The sequence below is a fragment of the Stegodyphus dumicola genome, chromosome 4 (assembly GCF_044657685.1).
Source record: "Stegodyphus dumicola isolate Sdum_Otavi_A_Nest chromosome 4, ASM4465768v1".
NCBI classification, from domain to species: Eukaryota; Metazoa; Arthropoda; class Arachnida; order Araneae; family Eresidae; genus Stegodyphus; species Stegodyphus dumicola.
This window is the reverse complement of record NC_140771.1, coordinates 233,760,830-233,782,123: the sequence shown is the minus strand read 5'-3', so window position 1 is coordinate 233,782,123 and position 21,294 is coordinate 233,760,830. Positions and strand designations below refer to the sequence as shown.

At 34.3% G+C, this 21,294-nt stretch overlaps 1 protein-coding gene across 1 annotated transcript; it reads left to right on the top strand.

Moving 5' to 3' along the window:
- Window positions 1-5,759: 5,759 nt before the first annotated feature.
- Window positions 5,760-20,380, top strand: LOC118189042 (ocellar opsin-like). Its single transcript, XM_035359577.2, has 5 exons — window positions 5,760-5,917; window positions 14,785-15,106; window positions 16,794-17,125; window positions 18,669-18,930; window positions 19,934-20,380. Exons 2-5 carry the CDS (start codon window positions 14,807-14,809, stop codon window positions 20,243-20,245), a joined length of 1,206 nt encoding a protein of 401 aa, XP_035215468.1. The 5' UTR covers window positions 5,760-5,917; window positions 14,785-14,806; the 3' UTR covers window positions 20,246-20,380.
- The last annotated feature ends 914 nt before the right edge of the window (window positions 20,381-21,294 follow it).

The following is a 21,294-nucleotide window of genomic DNA, read 5'->3' as shown; positions in this document are numbered from 1 at the left end:
TGGTGTAAATAAGCAAAAAATACTAAAATATTTAAAAACGAATTTTTGAAAGTTTTGTTTAAAATTCTAAATTGTGCTGCTTTTTTAAAATTATAGACGAGTATTATAGCACAATTTCTATAAAGGAATTTTATTTCAATTACATTTCATAATACATCAAACAGATAAACACTTTTGACTCCTTAAAAATTTTTATACATTTAATTCTAATATTAAAATTGTATTTAACCGTAATAATTAATTTTGCTTGTATTTTATAGTGATTATTTTTTTAAATTTATTTTTAGTTCTGCATAAGATATTTTTTATTTACTGTTAATTTAATTTATTAGCCCAAAGGAAGCCTAGAAAGGCTGTTAGTTTCGAAGCGGCATTTTGCGCTGTTTTACTGTAAATGTCCGTGTCTCCTTGTAAATTGTTGTTACCAAATATTATCGCCCTGTATTATATATATTTAAAGAAATTAAATAATGAAGAATCTGCATGAATACACGTATGTTTCTCGCACTGTGACAGAAACGACAGTATCTAGAGCCATCAAATTTTGAATAACGTAATCCTCCACCCGAGCATGGGCATCTGGACGGCCGAATTTCGAATTTGTTTTAATATATTTCATATTTCGTAAAACTTTAACGAATTTTTGATTAACAAACTCAACGAGTTCAGAGTGAGCACTGTACGGAAAATAACAGTTTTATATCCAGTGCGGAAATTCTAAAGATATGCCGTTTTCAAATGTATGTGGTTTACGGGCGAAGAACATGATATTCAATAAATATAGGTAACACACAAAACGTTAAAAAAAGGTTCCTTTTGGGCGTAATATAAAATCTGAGTGCTTCTAGATTTAATTATACCTTTTTCCCCCCCTTCATTACACTCAGAAAATTTATGCTCCGAATTTTATAAATTACTAAAATAAATATTCACTTTAATGTTAATAAGTTAATGATGATATAATTTTTTATATCATTTTTTTATTTTTAATGTTTTGTAATGTTATTATAGTTTTGAAAATCACTGCCTGAAAATGGTCATTAAATTAAAAAAAAATATCAGATCTTTTTTAATTTTGCCTTATTTATTTCAAAGCATCACGTACTATCAATCTTATTTAATTTTGCGTTATTTGTACGCAAAATTAAGTTCATAAATTTTGTGCTTAGAGATTTTACTGTTTTACCAAAGTGAAGATGTTTGTACAAGAATTACGCGTGACAAAAATGCGCGAAATGCAGTAAAAAGTGCTTTAATGAGATATATTAAATCCTATTTGGAATAAACTGTGGCTTTCATAATCTCATCACTATACAATGTATCACATTTAATAATTAAAATGAGTTATGTGATACAAAGGCCATAGGTTTCAGTGTTAAAGTAAACCAGATCGCCCCTACTCTTTCTTGCCAACATGTCGGTGACGCGCGGCCCGCCTACTGGGTTAGTCTATCTCTTATAAAGTCCATAAGTAGCACATATTGAACTCAGCGCATGCGCAAGCTGGGATAACGTTCTCCGTCCTCCGGGATAACCCTCTCTCTTCAAAGTTTTTTTCTTTACTCCGTCACCTAGCTGCCTGTTCGCGTTCGTTTGTAGCGTTTCATGCCTTTTCGCAGCGTAGTATATACGCCCATCGGCACCGGCTCTTTCCTGTTCCTTTTGCCGATAAGTGAGCTAGGGGCTACCAATTGTTATGAGCTTCAATATTGGGGACACTATTGCTGATTTCAAATATTTTATTATAAGAAATTTAATAAATGATATTTAATAATTTTTATGGTTAGGTAGGGGCATCTCCCGCACCCCCAAAAATACATTCCCGCACCCCTCGGGGTGCGGGCACCCCCGGTTAAGAACCACTGCCGTAGAGGATGTTCGACGGATAATCCACCACAACAAAGAACAACAGTTTCACACGGCCTTTGTCTCAATTGACCTTCAGAGTACCTTTGACACCCTCTGGTGGCCGGCCATTAAACAAGCTCTCCGCTCACCCCGATGCCTCTGTAACATCTATGGCATATTTGACAGTTACCTCCAGAATCGTTTCCTCCTGGTCCCACACAACAACGGGACAACCATTAAACAGCAGGAGAGAGGATGTCCGCAAGGATCCTGCGCCGGCACAGTGCTCTGGAATCTTTCATCAGCATCATCTCCACCAACTGGCAACAGCATACACAACTAGTTGCCTATGCAGACGACGTTCCGTTCCTAATCCAGGGTCGCACCAGAAACGAATTGGAACACAGAAGCACTCAAATATTACAAAACTTCTGCTCCCTCTACCAAGAACTCAAATTAACCATCTCCACTGCCAAATCAACCGCTCTAATGATTCCTAGGCCAGGCACCAACCCAAGCAGAAATCCATGTATCAAACTCCAACAGAAAATTCTAAAAATCGTCCTCAAGTATTTAGGCTTAACATGGGACAAAGGCTGGATCCCACATCTACAGCAACTCAAAACTAAGACACAAGCCATTGCACGCAAGACCCGACAGTTCCAAGGTATAAATTGGGGACAAAAGCCATATATTAACAAGATTTTATACACCACAGTGATTGAACCCATAGTCCTCTACGCTGCCGAAATATGGGCGACGCTGATGCAAAGCCGGAAGCTTAAACAACTACAGACAATCCAAAGACTTTTCGCACTAATGATGTGCAAACGTTTTCGCACCACAGCCACCTCTGCGGCCATCATCCTTTTAGGCATACCACCACTGTACCTTAGAGCCGAGCAATAACCAGAGTTCTGCAACTACGCAAAGACGCCACCTTCCACGATACAATCCACAATCCGACCTTATATGAAAACCTTCGCCCCACTCAACGCCCACAGCCAGGCATTCAAGGTAGAAACTTCCGCATCACCATAGACAACAATAGCAGTTCTAGTATTCCCAACGCTACTTATGTCTACTACACCGATGGATCAAAGATTGAAGACGGAGTTGGAAGCGCCTGCATTTGCTACCATCAAAATGATGATAGCTGGAAGGCAGCACTGCGCCACTTCAATAGTGCATTCCAGGCAGAAGCCTTGGCCATCCTCAACGCCACCAACGACATGCTAAATAACAACTACCACCAAGCATGCATCTGTACAGTCAGCCAATCTTCACTCCTGGCAATTTAAAACTTAAGCCACACTTCCCCAATTATCTCCGAAATCCAAAATTCAACCACCAGCAATGCATTCACCTCACCTGGGTTAAGGCGCATGCTGGCCTCGATGGAAACGAGGCAGCAAACACATTAGCCAAAGAAGCCGCCACAGTTCTGAAATCCAAGCAAATCCGTATCCGTGTACCACCATCGCAGCTAAAGAGGCTTTTCAAAGAAGACCCACTGAAAAAATAGCAAGAGAAATGGAATGCATGTGACGCCGGACGGCGGACCTACAATCTCCTAACAAAAGTCTCTCTATCACGCTTCATATCTTTACCCCAACTCACCCGGTTCATAACAGGACATGGCCCCTATCCAGCGTAATATTATAGGCATAACATCTCCACTACAGGTGCTTGCGTGTGCGGCCAACCTGGATCACCAGAACACTACATCCGCTCTTTCCCACTCACAGCAGACAACCACATTAAGCACTCCACTCCTCCTACAGACGCTTTTCAACGGATATTTATTTTAAATAAACCGGCAATCAATAAAATCTATAAGGTCAATGACCAGCTTGCAGCTATGGGCTAAGATATATGCGACGCTGCATAATCCCACAACGTTCGCCACTATCAGAAGTCAACATACACATCACCCTGTGCTGTTAACATGTTACCGCGCTCGGCGGATTCACACACTCAGCAACCTATGCTCCACAAATATATATTCGCCAGGACCTCTCCATGTCCCCCATATCAATGCCCAGCAATCACATGTTAATCCCCTATCATGGCCCCTCGTCTGTAAACACCCTCCGCACAATGTACCATATATATGGTCAATGAGGCCAAATATGTACCTGACATGTGCATCCTCTTTTTTTTTCGTGTGTGTTTTCTGTACTTTTTTATGTTTTCACATATTTAGTATTTAGCTCTGAACCCCTCATCTGTAGATCCGTCCCACAAATCTCTTACTGTAATTATGCAATTAGTCAAGCAATGTCAATAAGTTGCCCCTGTTTGGCTATGTAAACTCTTCTTGCGCTCTCAATAAGCTCCGGGTGTGGTCTCTTGAGGCCACAGGGAGTTCTCACTAGATGGTGGAAGGTGAGGGACACATGCCTGTTTATCTCTGGTAGCCACCAAGCGTCCCCAGTCCACATTAAAGGACTTTCAGTTCGCCATGTATTTAGAGTGTCCCCATGCCAAAAGACACTATGCATTTACAAATATCCATGTCTCCTGCGGGATTCAGACCCGGGCCCTTCGGTACGGTGGTCACTAACCACCATTTCGTTTGGGCGACATGTTATTTTGTAAAAGCATTGGGGCGTAATACAGAGTGTTTATCGAAAAAAGAGGGGCGGGCGGAATCTGAAAGTTTTCAGATTTTGTATTACGCTCAAAGGGGCCTTTTTTAACGTTTTGTATGTTACCTTTATTTATTAAATATCATGTTCTTCGCACTTAAACCATAAAATTCAATTCAACAGCAATATCCCAAAATGGTTTTAATATGAGCATATCTTTAGAATTTCCGATATACAGTCTCTCGCGCTGGAGATAAAAATGTTTTTCTTTTCGTACACTGTAGCCATTGTTCGCTTTGAAATCGTTGAGTTTGTTAATCAAAAATTCGTTAAAGTGTTGTATAATATGAAATAGACAATAAAACAAATTCCAAATTAGGGCTTCCAGTTGCCGATATTCGCTGGAGGCTTACGTTATTAAAAATTAAATGGCTCTAGGTACCGTTGTTTTATCACAATGTAAGAAACATACATACATTTATGCAGATTCTTCATTACTTAATTTCTTTAAATATAACATAGAGCGATAACGATAATATTTGATGGCAACAGTTTGAAAAGTGAATTAACGTAAAATGCCAAAACGAAATTAATAGCCCTTCTGGTCTAAGGCCCTTTGGGCTAAAGACAAGAGATACGTGTCAAATGTTTTCATGAATACAACACTTTTGCTGTCACAAAATAAAAGGCCCGGAATTTACAGAAGTATGAATAACTATATTTAATTAAAAATTATAAAAGCTGTTAATAAGGAATTCAAGACAATTGTTGTAGAAATATCATGGATTTGAATAGTTTTTAGATTTTTCTTGTGAGCTTAAGTAATTTTCCATTATTTTGTAAATTATAAGAAATAATAGCTTAAAAATACACGAGACAAAATGAGATTTTAACAAGTTTTTTTAATAATTGCTTACAAATAATTTTCTTGAAAGACAAAATTTGATATCTCTCAGTTAACAAACTTTTCCCTGAAATTTAAATGGAAACGTTTTTATTAAATGTTAGATCTAAACCCAATTAGGAAGATTAATATTTTCTCAATTTGAACTAGAGTTTATTACATAAATGAAAAAAAAATTATATGAACCTAAATCTAATTAAAATAGGTACGAATCAGTGAGTTTCTTTAAAACATTCTTAAGTTATTGATTTTCTTTCATAAAATATTCTCAGTGGGAATTTTTTCTTCTTTGAGATCACACCATCCGAGAACTCTTAAAAGGATTAAAAAGCTAATCTCATTTCTTATATTTTGACAGATTTAGAAAAATGAAACCTTATGAATTCTTATCTGCTTAAGACAAACGCAAAGTACAATTCGATATGAATATAAAATGGCCAAGCAATTCTGTGAAAGTCGCATTCGTGCAAAGCAAAGCGGTTCCTTGTGGTTCTGTTGGCTAGCATCTTCTGCAGGAGATTCACAGCGCTACTTGCGGGTGGCTCTTGTAGATTTGAGAAATTCTGAGTTTCAGGTAAGTTCTATCTTTCAGTGATATTTGATTGGAAGCATACTGACAAAGGTTTAATAACTTTCATGATAACATGAAAATATGAAAGGTCCTTTATCCATTGCATTATAAGTATAATATTTGCATGGCCAAAAGAAAAAGAATTGGAAACTAATTTTAACGCTAAAATAATTTTATTCAACTCTTTACTAGTCTGCTGTTAATATGAAACAGAACTTTCAATATATATTTCATCTGAAGATTAATGTTTTCCTAATTTTGGTTAAGATTTAATTTTTTTATATGACCATGTATATTTCTTTTGATAACCACTAAAACATAGTAATGCAAAGTTTTCCTCCTTTAGGTATTAAACAGTTTTCGTTGTTTTTCGTGAATTTGTCTGAAAGGGAGGATTTAGATGATCACAAACTTTTCCATTTTCATCAATTTACTGATTAAGTCTCAATTTTTTTTTATTTAATTACGTTTTTGTAATGTAAAGTTTTAAAGAAAAAAATTGAAAAACACTTAATAATTAAATTTAGATTTAAAAAAATGTTTTCTTTATGTAATTTAGACATTTTAATAGAATTGTGAATGTCCACCGCTATTTTTTTATCAGCAAATAGCTCTTTAATGTTCTTAACAGCAGTGAGCTTTTGCGTTGCTGGTCTTCCTATTCTTTATCCGTCTTTGCTCCTCCTTACTGCGGACATTATGTGAAGATAGTTCTATGTTATTGTGCCCATCTGGCATAAATTTGATTGAGCCAGATAAACTACTGATTTCAGTGGTATTCTGGCTATAAGTTATCAGTCAGTCAGTCAGTGTGGGGAAAAATCCTGTACTTCTGTATTAAATGCTTGCTATTAAAATTTACCTCTCATGTAGTAAGTACACTGTATATCTCCCTACGAGAATTATAATCGTGTTTCGCTTTACTTTAGATATAGCTCTGAATATTTTTTGATTAATACGCACATTTATCGTTTTCATTTAAATATATAAATTACTTCTTCCAGAGTTTTAGATATAAAAATAAGTTGTTGGACAGAATCACAATAATTAATTCAGGAAATATGTTTAAATGAAGTAAAAGAGAAACACTGTAAATAGCTTTTAAAACGTTACAGATAAAATGTAAAATATTATTTTTAGACCTTTATGCCAATTATTTTGTGTTTCATCCTTTCTCTTCTAAAGAAAGATTTATCAAATAAGCTTATATAATCAATAGATGAAAAATACAGTGAAAAAAGAGAAAACTAAACTTGTTTAACAAATGGGCCCAATTCTTGGCGATTATAGATACACAAGTCAGATGCCAAAACAAAAATATCCGATCATAGCTATTCAGACTGTAAATAAAAACAACTATTGCAGTGTTTCAAAGCAAACCTTATTATAAACAATCATTAACGTTTCTACTACCTGCACGAGAATTAAATATAAGAACGCAGAAAATTACCTTCCCAAAATTTTGCGTCGAATTGCTACATTGTTAATCATAAATCGGATTTGATTAATTTATTTTTAAACTTCTATAGAATTAATAAAAATTTTATGTATAGCAAGGTAGTACCATTTTATTTGCTAATTTTGATCATAAAATGTATATTACTGAAAGCTTAAACTAGTTTCTAAGGGTCAAAGGCAAGGTTTATCAATTAAAATTCAAGCGTCTTCTATAGAATTTTCTTCTATTAGGAGGACTTCCAAAGGACTTTTCGATAGGTGCACTTCCAAAGACGTTCTCCCACCTACATAAAAATTATTTTATGAAAAATGAAATGAGTTTTTAACTTTAAATTGAATCACCATTATAGCTGGGACTTCTCGTTTCTTTTTCTTCGTTATATTATATTACATATCGTCATGAGAAGATAAAGTAATGAGAAATAGTAAATTAGTTAACTAATTTAAATGGATGTAGTGTCACTTCAGTTCCGTTACATTTCTAATTAAATTTAGTTAAAGCGGAATGGCAACACCTTCTACTCTCCGCGAAGAACGAAGTAAACAAAACTCCGAGTTTCTGTCACGCGATGCTACGTGCATGTAAAATGTAAATAAATCTTATGAATAAGAATCTATAACATCGTATGGAATAAAATATTGGTTCCATAGGAGTCAGAGAAGTGTTATTTTTCTATATTTGCACACCAGACACTTCACTGGTGTATCCCGGCGTGATCGAATTCTACAATGGCTGACGAAGACGAAACCGAAATTAAAGCAACAACTGCATCTGTCGCCAAGGTAAGCGTTAAAGTTCCTCCTTTTTGGAAGCCAGATCCTAAAATATGGTTTATTCAACTAGAAGCACAATTTAGAAATGCAAAAATTAGTGTAGATCAAACAAAATATGATTGTGTTATAAGCTCCATTGAACCCGATATTTTGTCACAGGTATCTGATATTCTGCTAAGTCCACCACAAGATAATAAATATGAGGCAATTAAAAATAGACTAATTTCATTATATGCTGATTCAGAGACTCAAAAAACCCAAAAATTACTGAGTGAGTTAGAACTGGGTGACAAAAAGCCATCTCAATTGCTATGTGAGATGCGTAATTTGGCTGGCGATAAAGTAACAGATACTTTCCTAAAAACATTGTGGCTACAACGTTTACCCGTTAATATGCGTAGCATTATATCTGTTAGTAGTGAAGATTTGTCAAAAGTGGCTACAATGGCCGATAAGATTTGGGAATTAAACCCTGTTACTCCCCAAATAGCTGCTGCATCATCCATAACGGTAAAAACGGAAGTGATTGAAAGTTTACAAAAACAGGTTAGTGAACTTAGCTTACAAGTTTCTGCTTTAAACAAGCAACGCCACAGTCGTCCCTATTGTCGTAACCGATCCAAATCACGAGATAGGAGTTACAGATCTAGTGATATTTGTTACTATCATAAAAAATTCGGTGATAAGTCATTTAAGTGTAAACAACCCTGCAACTACTCATCAACATCACAGACAAATAGTCCGGAAAACCAGCTCCCCGTCTCTCATTGACGACGGATGGACAAGGGGTGCAGCTGAGTCGTCTTTTCATCAGCGACAAAGAATCGGCTACCCAATTTTTAATAGATACTGGGGCAGAAATTTCTGTCATTCCTCCCTTGCCTGCAGATAAGAAAAACATCTCAAAATTAGAACTCTTTGCTGCAAATGGTACGAAAATTAAAACATATGGCCAAAAATTACACAAGCTTGATCTTGGACTCAGACGATCATTCACATGGCCTTTTGTAATTGCGGACGTAAACAAACCGATAATAGGCATGGATTTTCTTGCAAATTTTAACCTTTTGGTAGATTCTAAAAATCGCAAGTTGATTGATGGTACTACATTCTTAACAACCAATGGAACTCCTTGTTTTCAAAATAACAATAATAATATTCCGATTTTAAATGCCGTAAATGATCCATATAAACGTATCATTAACGATTTTCCGGATTTGTTAAAACTCAATGTAGTTAATAATAAAGTTAAAAATCATAACATCGAACATTATATCGAAACCAGAGGTCCACCAGTTTTCGCTAAAGCCAGGAGACTATCAGCTGAGAAACTTAAAGCGGCTAAAATGGAGTTTGAATTTATGCTCCAAATGGGTTTATGCAGACCATCCAAAAGTAACTGGTCGAGCCCACTACATCTCGCTATGAAGAAATCAGGTGATTGGAGACCTTGTGGAGACTATCGAGCGTTAAACAACGTCACGATTCCTGATAGATACCCTCTCCCATTTTTAACAGATTGCAGTTCCATTTTAGCGGGAAAAAGAGTTTTCTCATCCATAGACCTCATTAGAGCGTACCAACAAATTCCAGTTCGCGAAGAAGATATACCGAAAACGGCCATTCTCACTCCCTTTGGCTTATTCGAGTTCCCATTCATGACGTTCGGCCTACGAAATGCGGCCCAAACGTTCCAACGTTTCATGAACAGTGTGTTGAATGGACTAGAATTCGTGTTTTGCTATTTGGATGACATTCTAATAGCCTCTCCAGATGAAGAAACTCATCGAAAACATATACGAGTAGTCCTCGAGAGACTAAACGAATATGGCCTGTGTATTAATGCGGCAAAGTGTAAATTTGGTCAAGCAAAACTTGCATTCCTGGGATACGAAGTGTCAGCTGAAGGACTTAAACCTCTCTCAACGAAAGTTGATGCCATCAAAAATTTCCCAGAACCAAAATCATTTACTAGTTTAAGACGATTTTTAGGTATGGTGAATTTTTATCACAGATTCATACCAAATTGTGCAAAACTGCAACAACTTTTAACAACAATGCTCAGTGGTATTAAAAAGAACTGCAGAAAAGAAATAACCTGGACGGCAGAAACAAGAAACGCCTTCCAGATCTTAAAAGATGCACTTATTCATGCCACAAACTTAACTCACCCATCCGAAAAGGCTGAAATATCGCTAACAACTGATGCTTCCGATACTGCCATTGGAGCCGTTTTACATCAGATTGTGAATAATGAAAAACAACCTTTAAGTTTCTTTTCCCGGAATTTGACATCAGCACAACAAAAATATAGTGCCTACGATAGAGAACTCTTAGCCATCTATACAGGAGTAAAACATTTCAAATACATCTTAGAAGGGCGAACTTTTGCAATATACACGGATCACAAACCACTAACATTTGCCTTCCAACAAAACTTGGAAAAAGCTTCCCCACGACAAGCTCGACAACTGTCATATATTGGCCAGTTCTCAACCGATATCCGATTCATACAAGGGCATGAAAATACCGTCGCTGACGCTCTCTCTCGCATAGACACCATTTCTGTACCATCTGCAATAGACTTACAAACTATAGTAGACTGTCAAGAAGATGACGACTTGGAGATACTAAAAAACAACCCAAACTTAAAAATCCTACAGATCCCTATACCGGACAGCGAGAAGAAAATTTACTGTGATACTTCTACAAATTATAGTCGACCATACATCCCTGCAAAGTTTCGGCAGAAAATATTTTCTTCAATCCGTAATTTATCTCATCCTGGAATAAGATCCACGATAAAATTGATAACACGACGTTTCATATGGCCCAATATGAATAAAGACTGCAAACTATGGACTAGAGCATGTTTATCTTGCCAAAGATCTAAAGTTCACAGACATACACATTCATCTTTGGGAGAATTCAAAGTACCTCCACACAGATTCCAGCATTTAAACATAGATCTGGTGGGTCCGCTACCTCCTTGCAAAGGATTCAAATACCTTCTAACCATCATCGATCGTTATACACGATGGATCGAAGCGGTACCGTTAGAAGATCAATCAGCAGAATCTATTGCTAAAGCTTTGATTTATACTTGGTTTTCACGCTTTGGAATTCCGAATCGCATAACATCTGACCAAGGTCGGCAATTTGATAGCCAACTTTTTCAAGCTTTAGGAAAATATCTTGGTTTTCATACAAACACTACAACTGCGTACCATCCACAGGCAAATGGCCTGATCGAAAGACAACACATAACTTTAAAAGCAAGTCTCAAATGTCATCTACTCGAATCAAAATCATGGCCGGAAGCATTGCCTTTCGTTCTTTTAGGCATAAGATCTGCCATCAAGGAAGACTTAGGTTGCTCATCCGCAGAACTTGTATACGGAACTCCTTTAGCATTACCTGGTGAATTCTTTTCAACAGTACCTCATATGAAACAGTCTGAATTTTGTCAAAACCTTCAGAAAATAATAAGAGCTATGAAGCCAAGTTCTACCACCACCCATGGAAATAGAACAGTCTTTGTTTCTAAACATCTTTCCAACTGTTCTCACGTATTCCTATACAACAACATTAATAATTCGTCGCTACAGCCTGTCTATCTTGGACCGTATCCTGTAAGAGCAAGAAAGGATAAGTACTTCGATATTGAAATCCAAGGAAAAGTTAAAAGAGTTTCAATAGACAGACTAAAGCCATGTTTCCTAGCGCAAGATTATGATATTCCTTTTCAAAACTCCCATTCCAAGAAAGCGGAACTTTGGGAAACACCTTCACTCAAGAACACTGAAGGAACTTCAGAAAATCATCATGAAACTAAGACTACTAGAACCGGCAGACATGTGAAGTTCCCCAGTCACTTTAAAGACTATCTTCCATAATCGCTGTCACTAGGAAGGGGGTGTGTAGTGTCGCTTCAGTTCCGTTACATTTCTAATTAAATTTAGTTAAAGCGGAATGGCAACACCTTCTACTCTCCGCGAAGAACGAAGTAAACAAAACTCCGAGTTTCTGTCACGCGATGCTACGTGCATGTAAAATGTAAATAAATCTTATGAATAAGAATCTATAACATCGTATGGAATAAAATATTGGTTCCATAGGAGTCATAGAAGTGTTATTTTTCTATATTTGCACACCAGACACTTCAATGGATGTAAAAAGTGAGATTTATTTTCTATTTTAAATAGTTTTAAAATTGTTTTTGAATTATCATAATTAAAATAACTAAACCAGAAAATGTATCAGGAAATATCCATACGATAATTTTATATAATTATTCCCTAAAATCTAAAAATTGTTTCCAGGATTATTTCTGGACATAATGGATAGAATACGCATTAAATGTTCTAACAATGTTAGAACTATTTATTTCACTACGGAAAGACGGTCTTTATTAGTCTCATGTTAAGTTACTTGTATAAAATAAACTATGCATGATGCCTATGGATATAAACGAAGCATCATAACCAGCATCTAACCAATCATAACATGAATATAAAATTATATTTCAGTCCTGTTTCTAGTAAATATGTCTTTTTAATTTAAAAGTCAGTTGATTTTCATGAAATGAGAATATCAAAGCAGATTCCACTAAAATTTCTCCTCTGTTGTATAACACACTTTGTAAATATCGCATCGGAAATATAAGGGAAACACGTGATCTTAAAAGAATATTGCACTGTATCGGAAAAAATAAAATTTAATTCATCTCAAATGTAACATAAATGCAGTCAAATAAAAAAGAATTCACGATAAAGGAATTACACTAATGAATAGTATTCAATATAAAATTAAATGTCCATTAGAAGGAAAAGAGATAAAATTTTTGCAGTATAGAAAAACAAAATATAGGAATTTTACTTAATAACATTATAAGGTATTTCTCGCGCCTTCTTAGCATGCGAAATGTAATGGTCAGCACACTTGGTGTGTATTCGAGAGGTCCGAGGTTCCGACCCTGGCGAGGGCATTGCTCATTTTTTATCTCCTTCCATCTCTACAACATAATAACAAGAAGCTTTATTAAAAAAATAATTTTCTTTCACTAGAAGAATGATTGTATTTTATTACATTTCTAGCAGCTTCGCTGCCAGCCTTCGTCTGGCTTTTAAATGTACCGGGAAAATGGCTAAAGGGAACACCAAACGTTAAATTTAAAAGCTGCGTAGAATTTTACTCAGCAGAACAACTTCATAAAAAAAAAGTTAATACATATAACAAAATTACAATGAAATAAGCAATATCCCTTAATAAAAATATTAATTATCCTAAAACATAAATTAACCAACTTCCCTTTGCAAAATCTTAAGAAGTTTCCTAAAAAAAAATCACTCAAAACTTTTCAGTATCTTAAAAACAGTGAAATGAGCAATAAATAACATAAAAGAATACAAAAAAACAAAAAATTCTGAAAGGCAAAGTATAATTAATGATATTTTGTCTTATATTTTCAAGAGAAAAAAATTACAATGAAATAAGCTATATCCATTAATACAAATATTAATTATCCTAATAAAAAAATTAACTAACTTTCTGTTGAAGAAAAAAAGTCATGCAAAACTTTTCAATATCTTACAAACAGTGAAATAAGCAAAAAATAACATGAAAGAAACTCAAAAAACAAAACATTCCGCGCAGAATTTTTACTCTGCAGAACAACTTTATCAAAAAAAAAAAAAAAAAAAAAAAAGTATTATATATATAAAAAAAAAAATAACAATGAAATATGCCAGTCTCTTAAAAACAGTGACATAAGAAATACGATGAAAAATTCTTGCCAAACCCATGTTTCTAAAAGAATGAAACTATTCAAAATGATGCGATTTCTTCAAAAATCTATCAACAACAATAAGAAAGAAAATTGTTGCCAAAATCACATTTTTAAAGATGTGAGAAGTGTACTCGGAAGCTTCATTTAAATTTTTTTTTTAAATACAAAATATTATCATTTTTCCAAAATTCTTTTTGTAAAAGCAGTCGCAAAGATGAAAGTTTAATGTGTCCAAAAATCAAAGAAAAATAAACTGTACATTTTTAAAAATAAACTTTTTTAGAAAAAAATCCCGTTGAAAAGGTGTTAAGCTCACTTTATTAAATAAATTCACTTATTAAATAAATTCGTATTTAATCGATTTATTGAAACACGAAATTTATTTTAAGTTCGTAAAATAGTGCCTACATTTCATGACGATGTGAAAATAGAGTGTGTAGAGTAAAATCTCGCTTTCTTGTAGCCCATTATGTCTCTAAATGACGTGATTTCGTCACAAAACATAAAATAAAAAAAAAAAAATTCTAATTCTAATTTCGAAAAAAATCGCTTCGAGGTGCACTGTCTCTTGTCTAGAAGCACCTATGTACCAAATTTCGTAGCCGTGGGTCTATTAGCTTACGCGCAGCACGAACGAAAGACACACAGACACACACACAAACAGCCTCTTTCTTTTATTATATGTAGAGATGGGAAAATATTAATTCACCAACTTCTGAATTCTTAAATTCTTTTATATTATATTTTTTCACAGATTTTTAACGCAAACTTTAGTCAATTAAATAAAATTTCAATAGTCTGTAAAACTTTGAAATGATTCCAAATTAAATACTGCCATTTTCTTTTGCAGCATCGATTTGCTTCCTTCAGACATGTCTTCCCAAGTGATGAACAGTGCCTTCATGGCTCCTCGCGGAATGCTTGGTGCCCCAGCCCCAGTCCATCTTAGTGCTCCAGTGCCTTACGATGGTGCATTCTACCCTTATCACAGGAATGCAACTGTCGTCGACACAGTACCTAGCGACATCTTATATATGGTACACGAGCACTGGTATCAATTTCCACCTCTAAATCCATTATGGCACAGCCTTTTAGGGCTGGCTATGATCATTTTGGGAATCATCAGTGTCATTGGCAATGGGATGGTTATCTATCTCATGACAACAACTAAGGTAAGAAATTTTTACAACAGTCACAGTTAATGTACCTGAAAATTTTAGATTATCCAAACTTATTTGTGGCATACCACCACAGCAGCTTCGTTTCAGAGATTTTGAATTTCATAACAGATATATGCAATTACAATTTTGCTTGTAAAAACATACACTTTAATTTTACAGTATGTGGGATGTAACATTCCGCAACTAAAGTTAAAAGCACTGAGGAAGTGGCTAGTCTGGTTAAGTCTAGGCAAAAAATATAGCAACGTTGGGCAAATTAGTGTATTAAGTTGTGCCAGTAAAAAACGCAGTTTTTTAATCTTTTATTAAAACAGAGAAATATATACTTTTAAAAATTTTGTGGGTAAGCTAAAAAATTTACACTACAAACTATAAGTAAAAATTTAGTGTAAATTAACTAAATTAAAATTCTCGGCATAATTAATAACCGCATTCGAAAAGCAGGATATTCTTAGGAAGCAGATTTTAATAAAAAAGTATTATAAAAGTATTTTGCCTTGTTATTATGCAAAATTTTCAATTTTAATGTATAGCAAATCCGAGCATAAATGAACATACATTTTTTAAGAATTTGCTCGAACATCCCTATTATCAAATTGCCGAAATGAACAAAATCTTAGCAACACGAAGCTTACGAATCTTAAGAAGAATACACATGCCTAATTAAAAAGTTCCCGGATTTGACATACAAGCTACTAATTACAGATTAACTTTTAAAATGGTTATGAAAGTAGTTAGTATTATTTTTCAAATATTAAATGAATAGTAAAGAATCTCACTTTATTGGACTATATTTCTCAACACAAAACTGAAAAATGAAATTTCAGATAAAACAGATACAGATGCAGTATGGGACAAATACATGCCAGACTTTATAGTTGTTTCCAGACTAATGTTAAAATAATAAGTTGAAAAAAAAATGCATTTTCCGCACATATTCATTACGAAAACGCATATCGATTCCTCTTGTTATCAATAGTCTACTTTTAAATTTTTGCCGGAAGTTTTAATTTATAATATTACTATTATTTTTAATTTCAATCTTTACTACTTCTACTTTCTGTTTCCTCACCTGAAATAAATGAAGTAGAGAGTATTTAAGATAAGATTTTTGGAGTCTAAGGTAAAACATGTTTCTGTACCTCGAAGCCATGATACTTAGTTTTGCCAACTGTGACAAGATTCTAATTATTCGGCTTTGCGTTATAGCTACCGTCATTGAAATTTTCACGCCAGTGAGAAGTTGTGAGGCAACTTAGATTTAAATTAAATTGTGTCCTCCTTGACTACTAGGTTAAGTTCTAAATATTGAATTTAACTGTTATGATAAGTTGCATCTCCACAAGTGGTGCTGATTCTGTGAACACAAGAAGTGCGTATATATTCTAAGCTCTGTTAAATGAAAACTTTTGTTTCAAACCTTTTCAAATTTCAAATCTCTGCAGTCGTGTCAAACACAGCGATAATTCATTTTACGTCTGTTAAGAGTTTGAATTTATAGAGTTTGATTTGTCTGTAAAGCAAACCAAACTCTATAAATTTGTAAAAGAATATAGTCTTTTACAAATGTAAATAAATATTACATAATTTTCTAATTCGTGATTTAAATCTCTTTATTTGTATTTTTATCAGTTTAAGTTTTGGTTCATAATTCTAATATAATTCAATTCTTTTTCAGAGCCTCAAGACACCAACAAACATGTTAATTGTAAATCTTGCTTTCTCGGATTTCTCTATGATGGCCTTCATGATGCCCACTATGGCCGCTAATTGTTTCTCCGAAACGTGGGTCTTAGGACCACTTATGTGCGAAATATACGGGATGGCTGGTAGTCTTTTCGGCTGCGTTTCCATCTGGACCATGGTGATGATCGCATTCGACAGATACAACGTCATCGTCAGAGGTATGTCTGCAGAGCCTTTAACTAGCAAGAAAGCAGCAATTCAGATCCTTTTAGTGTGGGTCTGGTCAGCTATATGGACTCTTCTTCCTATGTTCGGCTGGAACAGGTACATATACTCTACATTTATAATAACAGTAGCATTTGAGAAAAAAACTCCTCAATGAAAACCTTCTTTACCAGGTCTCTTATTTCAAATCAATTCAAACACAATAAATAAATATTTGCAAGAGAGTTATGCACTATAAAAAGCAATGACTGTTTTTTAAGATCTGTCTTCAGATTTATTACTAGTTCAGTAATGATCAGGTATGAGATAGAAACCATGCCAATAAGAGGCTCATATTTATCCAAATTCGAAGTTTCAAGATTAAAATTACGTTAATTCCTCAAAAGTTAGTAACTATATCAAGTGTTCGAATTATTACTGTTATAATTTTAATTGCTAAAATATGATTTTCTCTCTTCACCAACAGCTGAACAACTGTATTACCGGTAGGGTACATCAATCTTAATGTCCAATCGGCGATGTACATATCCTTCGGATCACGGTAAGGTGACAGGAGATGAGATTAGTACACGTACATTGTCCTCAGCGAAGATATCGTGTAAACAAAGTTAGGTGAAAAGAACAAAGTGAAAAGGGCATAGCAGAGTAGTGAAACCCTTGTTCAGAATAAATAAAAATAAAGTTAAAAAATGAATAGATAAATAATAATAATAATAGCAATAATAATAAGTCCTGCTTATACATTTTATGCCATATATTTAAGAGAAGATACAATAGAATACATGCTTAGAATATTACAGTACCCAACGTTATAACATCATTATTTTATACTATACATTTCACAATATAATTATACGCACATTTTCCTACAGGGGCAGCGATAGGCTTTACATGAGTGAAATCAAACGTTAAAGTACATCTAGCAAATATATTTCTATTAATCAAGTTTAATTCCCATACAAAAATAGTATTCCCATTTAAATTAGTAATTAGGGAATTATATTTTATCAGAACAATCAGTAATTCGAAAAAAATGTGCGATTTTAAGATAGCGTGGATTGTGAGGCGCACTGCGATTTCTTCGCTGAGATTAGTTCCGAAAATAACTTTTCAAAAGTTTATTTCTAAATATAACATTACGATGGAATAAATTGAAAAATTAAATAATTACTTACTAAAAATAGAATAATGAATTTAACTATACAACGGCATAGATAATCTAACGGCAATGTAAATAATGATAACAGGATTCATAAATCTGTACAAAAAATATTAACGGTCCTTTAAATACGTAAAAATTCTTTCTAATATCTAGGTCTTAATCTTTAGTCATATTACTTAGATACCTTTATACTTATATACTTAGATATCAGTTAGCCTGGCCATTAATCGAGCAGATATTTAGGTAACATTTAGCAGGAACTCAGTAGCTTATGTGTTCTATTTATCCTCAGAGAAATTTAACATCTGTTCCAAATAAAAGTTCAACTGAAAAACAATTGGCCATTAGGTACACTTTCGAATAAAAACTAATCACGTAGTTTGTTGCTCATAAAGTTCATTAAATGCAAAACTGAACTGAAAGGCACAATTTACTAATATTATTGCATTTTTGACAATAATATTATTGCATTTTTGACAGGTATGTGCCCGAGGGTAACATGACTAGCTGCACCATCGATTATTTAACGAAAGACTGGTCTTCATCTTCATATGTTATCTTCTATGGTCTTGCTGTTTACTTTACGCCTTTATTTACCTTGATCTACAACTACACCTTCATTGTTCGTTCCGTCGCAGACCACGAGCAGCAACTCAGAGAACAGGCTAAGAAGATGAATGTTTCATCTCTCAGGGCTAATTCTGATCAGCAAAAGCAATCCGCTGAATGCAGACTAGCTAAGGTATGGAAATTACTTTTAAGCTGTATTTTACAAATTTTAGTGCAGAGAATTTAAATGACAAGTAAAACACTGCATGAGAAGAATTACGATCTCATTTCGTTGGAAAGTATCTTAAAAAAAAAAAAAAATCTAGTGGAAAAGTGTACTTGGGGGATCTTTGTCCTCTTAAAGTTAAAAGGATATCACTTGGAAACCTAGTGAATTTTCTCGCAGGAGTAAAAGAATACCAGCACAGAAGAAGTATGAAATAACCCTTTATTATTCATCAAATATTAACACAAATGTAGGTACGTCGTGCTTATAGTAACACCGAGGTTTTGCGGTGGAACTTAAGATGAATTTAACAATAAAATCAAAGATAAAGAGTTGTGCTGGAGTAACAATTTAATTTAAGGCTAACTAGGCTGACTCAGCACCTTACTCGGCGATGTACTTAATAACTGGCCGAAATGGCGTAACAGCCACTCAGCGTAACATCAAGAATAAACTAGTAACGTGTACTGGCTGCCGAAATCACGCTCTGCATAAACTGCAAGATCCGTTTATTTAAATACTCTATTCACCTGACTTTAAAATTGGATCTTGGCGAAGAAAAAATGAGAGGTTCAGGAATGGTACCAAACTTAAAAATAATTTGTTATGTAAAATAAGGGAAACATACCTACATACTAAGTAAAAATTTCTTTCATAGAAACTTTCCCCTTGGGTATTTTTTTTTTTTTTATCTAAAAGTTAAACGGAATACCAAATACTTAATAAAACATAATGCATTTCACACAGATTGCATTGTTTTTCACAAATTTCTGCTCTCTCATATTTAGTCCCAAATACAGGCAGACGTTAAAGTGTAACATAAGACAGAATTTAAATTTAAATATCATAATGATACCAATAAAAATCTGCATTTATTCATTATTCCTTACTGCAAATGCAGTTTTTGTATATGTACTAATAGAAGAATCAATGTTGCACGATTGAATTTACCGTTTATTGTTTCTAATAGATTGCCTTAATGACTGTCGGATTGTGGTTCATTGCATGGACCCCATACCTCAGCATTGCATGGAGCGGTGTTTTCAGTTCAGGAAAGCGTCTTACTCCTTTGGCCACCATCTGGGGAGCTGTATTTGCCAAGGCAGTTGCAGTCTACAACCCCATCGTTTATGGCATAAGCCATCCCAAATACAGAGCAGCTTTGTACCAGAAATTCCCAAGTCTTGCATGCGCTACAGACAACGGTGACCATGGAAGTGACACCAGATCTGATACCACAGTCACTTCCGATGAGAAGCCGCCCAAAGGTTCAGAAGCATAATTTTTTTTAACTAAATCTTTCTGTTTCAAGCTTGTAAAGTTGTGCGCTTTGTGACTTTTTCTAAATGGATTGTTCCATACGTTAGACTTGTAGAAGTTTTGCTCAACATTTGCGTTAATAAATCTGAATTCATTATTTTGGTTGTATTTTTGTTCATGTTTGTCCTATGTGTTTAAAAAATATGATTTTTAATGAATATTGAATATTGTTTTTAATGTTACTGAGATGGGTTTATAACTAAAGTAACCACACATCCCGACTTTGGCGGGACAGTCCCACTTTTTGGAGGACTGCCCCGCATCTCGCCGATTTTTAAAAATGTCCCGCTTTTTAGAAAACATCAGCATTTCTTTTTTTAAATGTACTGTAAAAAATATATTACCTATTATTTATTAGTTATTATAGTAAATATAAAGAAATAAAAATATATAAATAAAAAAACACATAAAATGCATGCAGAGTAAACTAAATTAGGCGATGTAACGAGTTAGATTTACTCGGTGGTGTTTGATCATTGTCGTTACGTCTCATCAAGGAATATGTATTGTTAACGGAGGAACAGCATCAGCTGAAGGGCTATTTGCTTTCCACACCATAAACCACAATCAAAGTTTCAGATGAATTGGCTGTATGTCGCAAATGATCAAAAAATTGTACAACAAAAAATTTGCATGTGCAAGGTCAAAAACCGAAGCAATTATTTGTAATGTTTTTTCACTATATTCGTTTTCACAATTGCAGAAAGAATTAGATAAATGTATATTTATCTAATATCATATATTAGGATGCTTCCAACCACAAAGATTTAATATTATTTCCCACAACTGTTAGACTTTTTGATCCAGAAACAGGGATTAAAATTAGAATATTAGATTTTGTTTCACTACCGGGTGAAACTTCATAAATAAGTTTTGATTCAATAAGTACTATTTTAAAAAAGAATAATTTGAACAATAAAATTATTGCCTATTGTGAGGCTAACACTAAATTCAAATTTTGGTGGAAAAGCTAGAAGAGGCATCAATAACGTTTTTACGAAACTTAACGAA

Bases quoted from the DNA above. Each gene is read 5' to 3' on its own strand.
- LOC118189042 (XM_035359577.2), top strand. From the start codon at position 14,807: ATGTCTTCCCAAGTGATGAACAGTGCCTTCATGGCTCCTCGCGGAATG. The intron at 15,107-16,793 runs GTAAGAAATTTT...ATTCTTTTTCAG, and splicing joins ATCTCATGACAACAACTAAG to AGCCTCAAGACACCAACAAA. The intron at 17,126-18,668 runs GTACATATACTC...CATTTTTGACAG, and splicing joins CCTATGTTCGGCTGGAACAG to GTATGTGCCCGAGGGTAACA.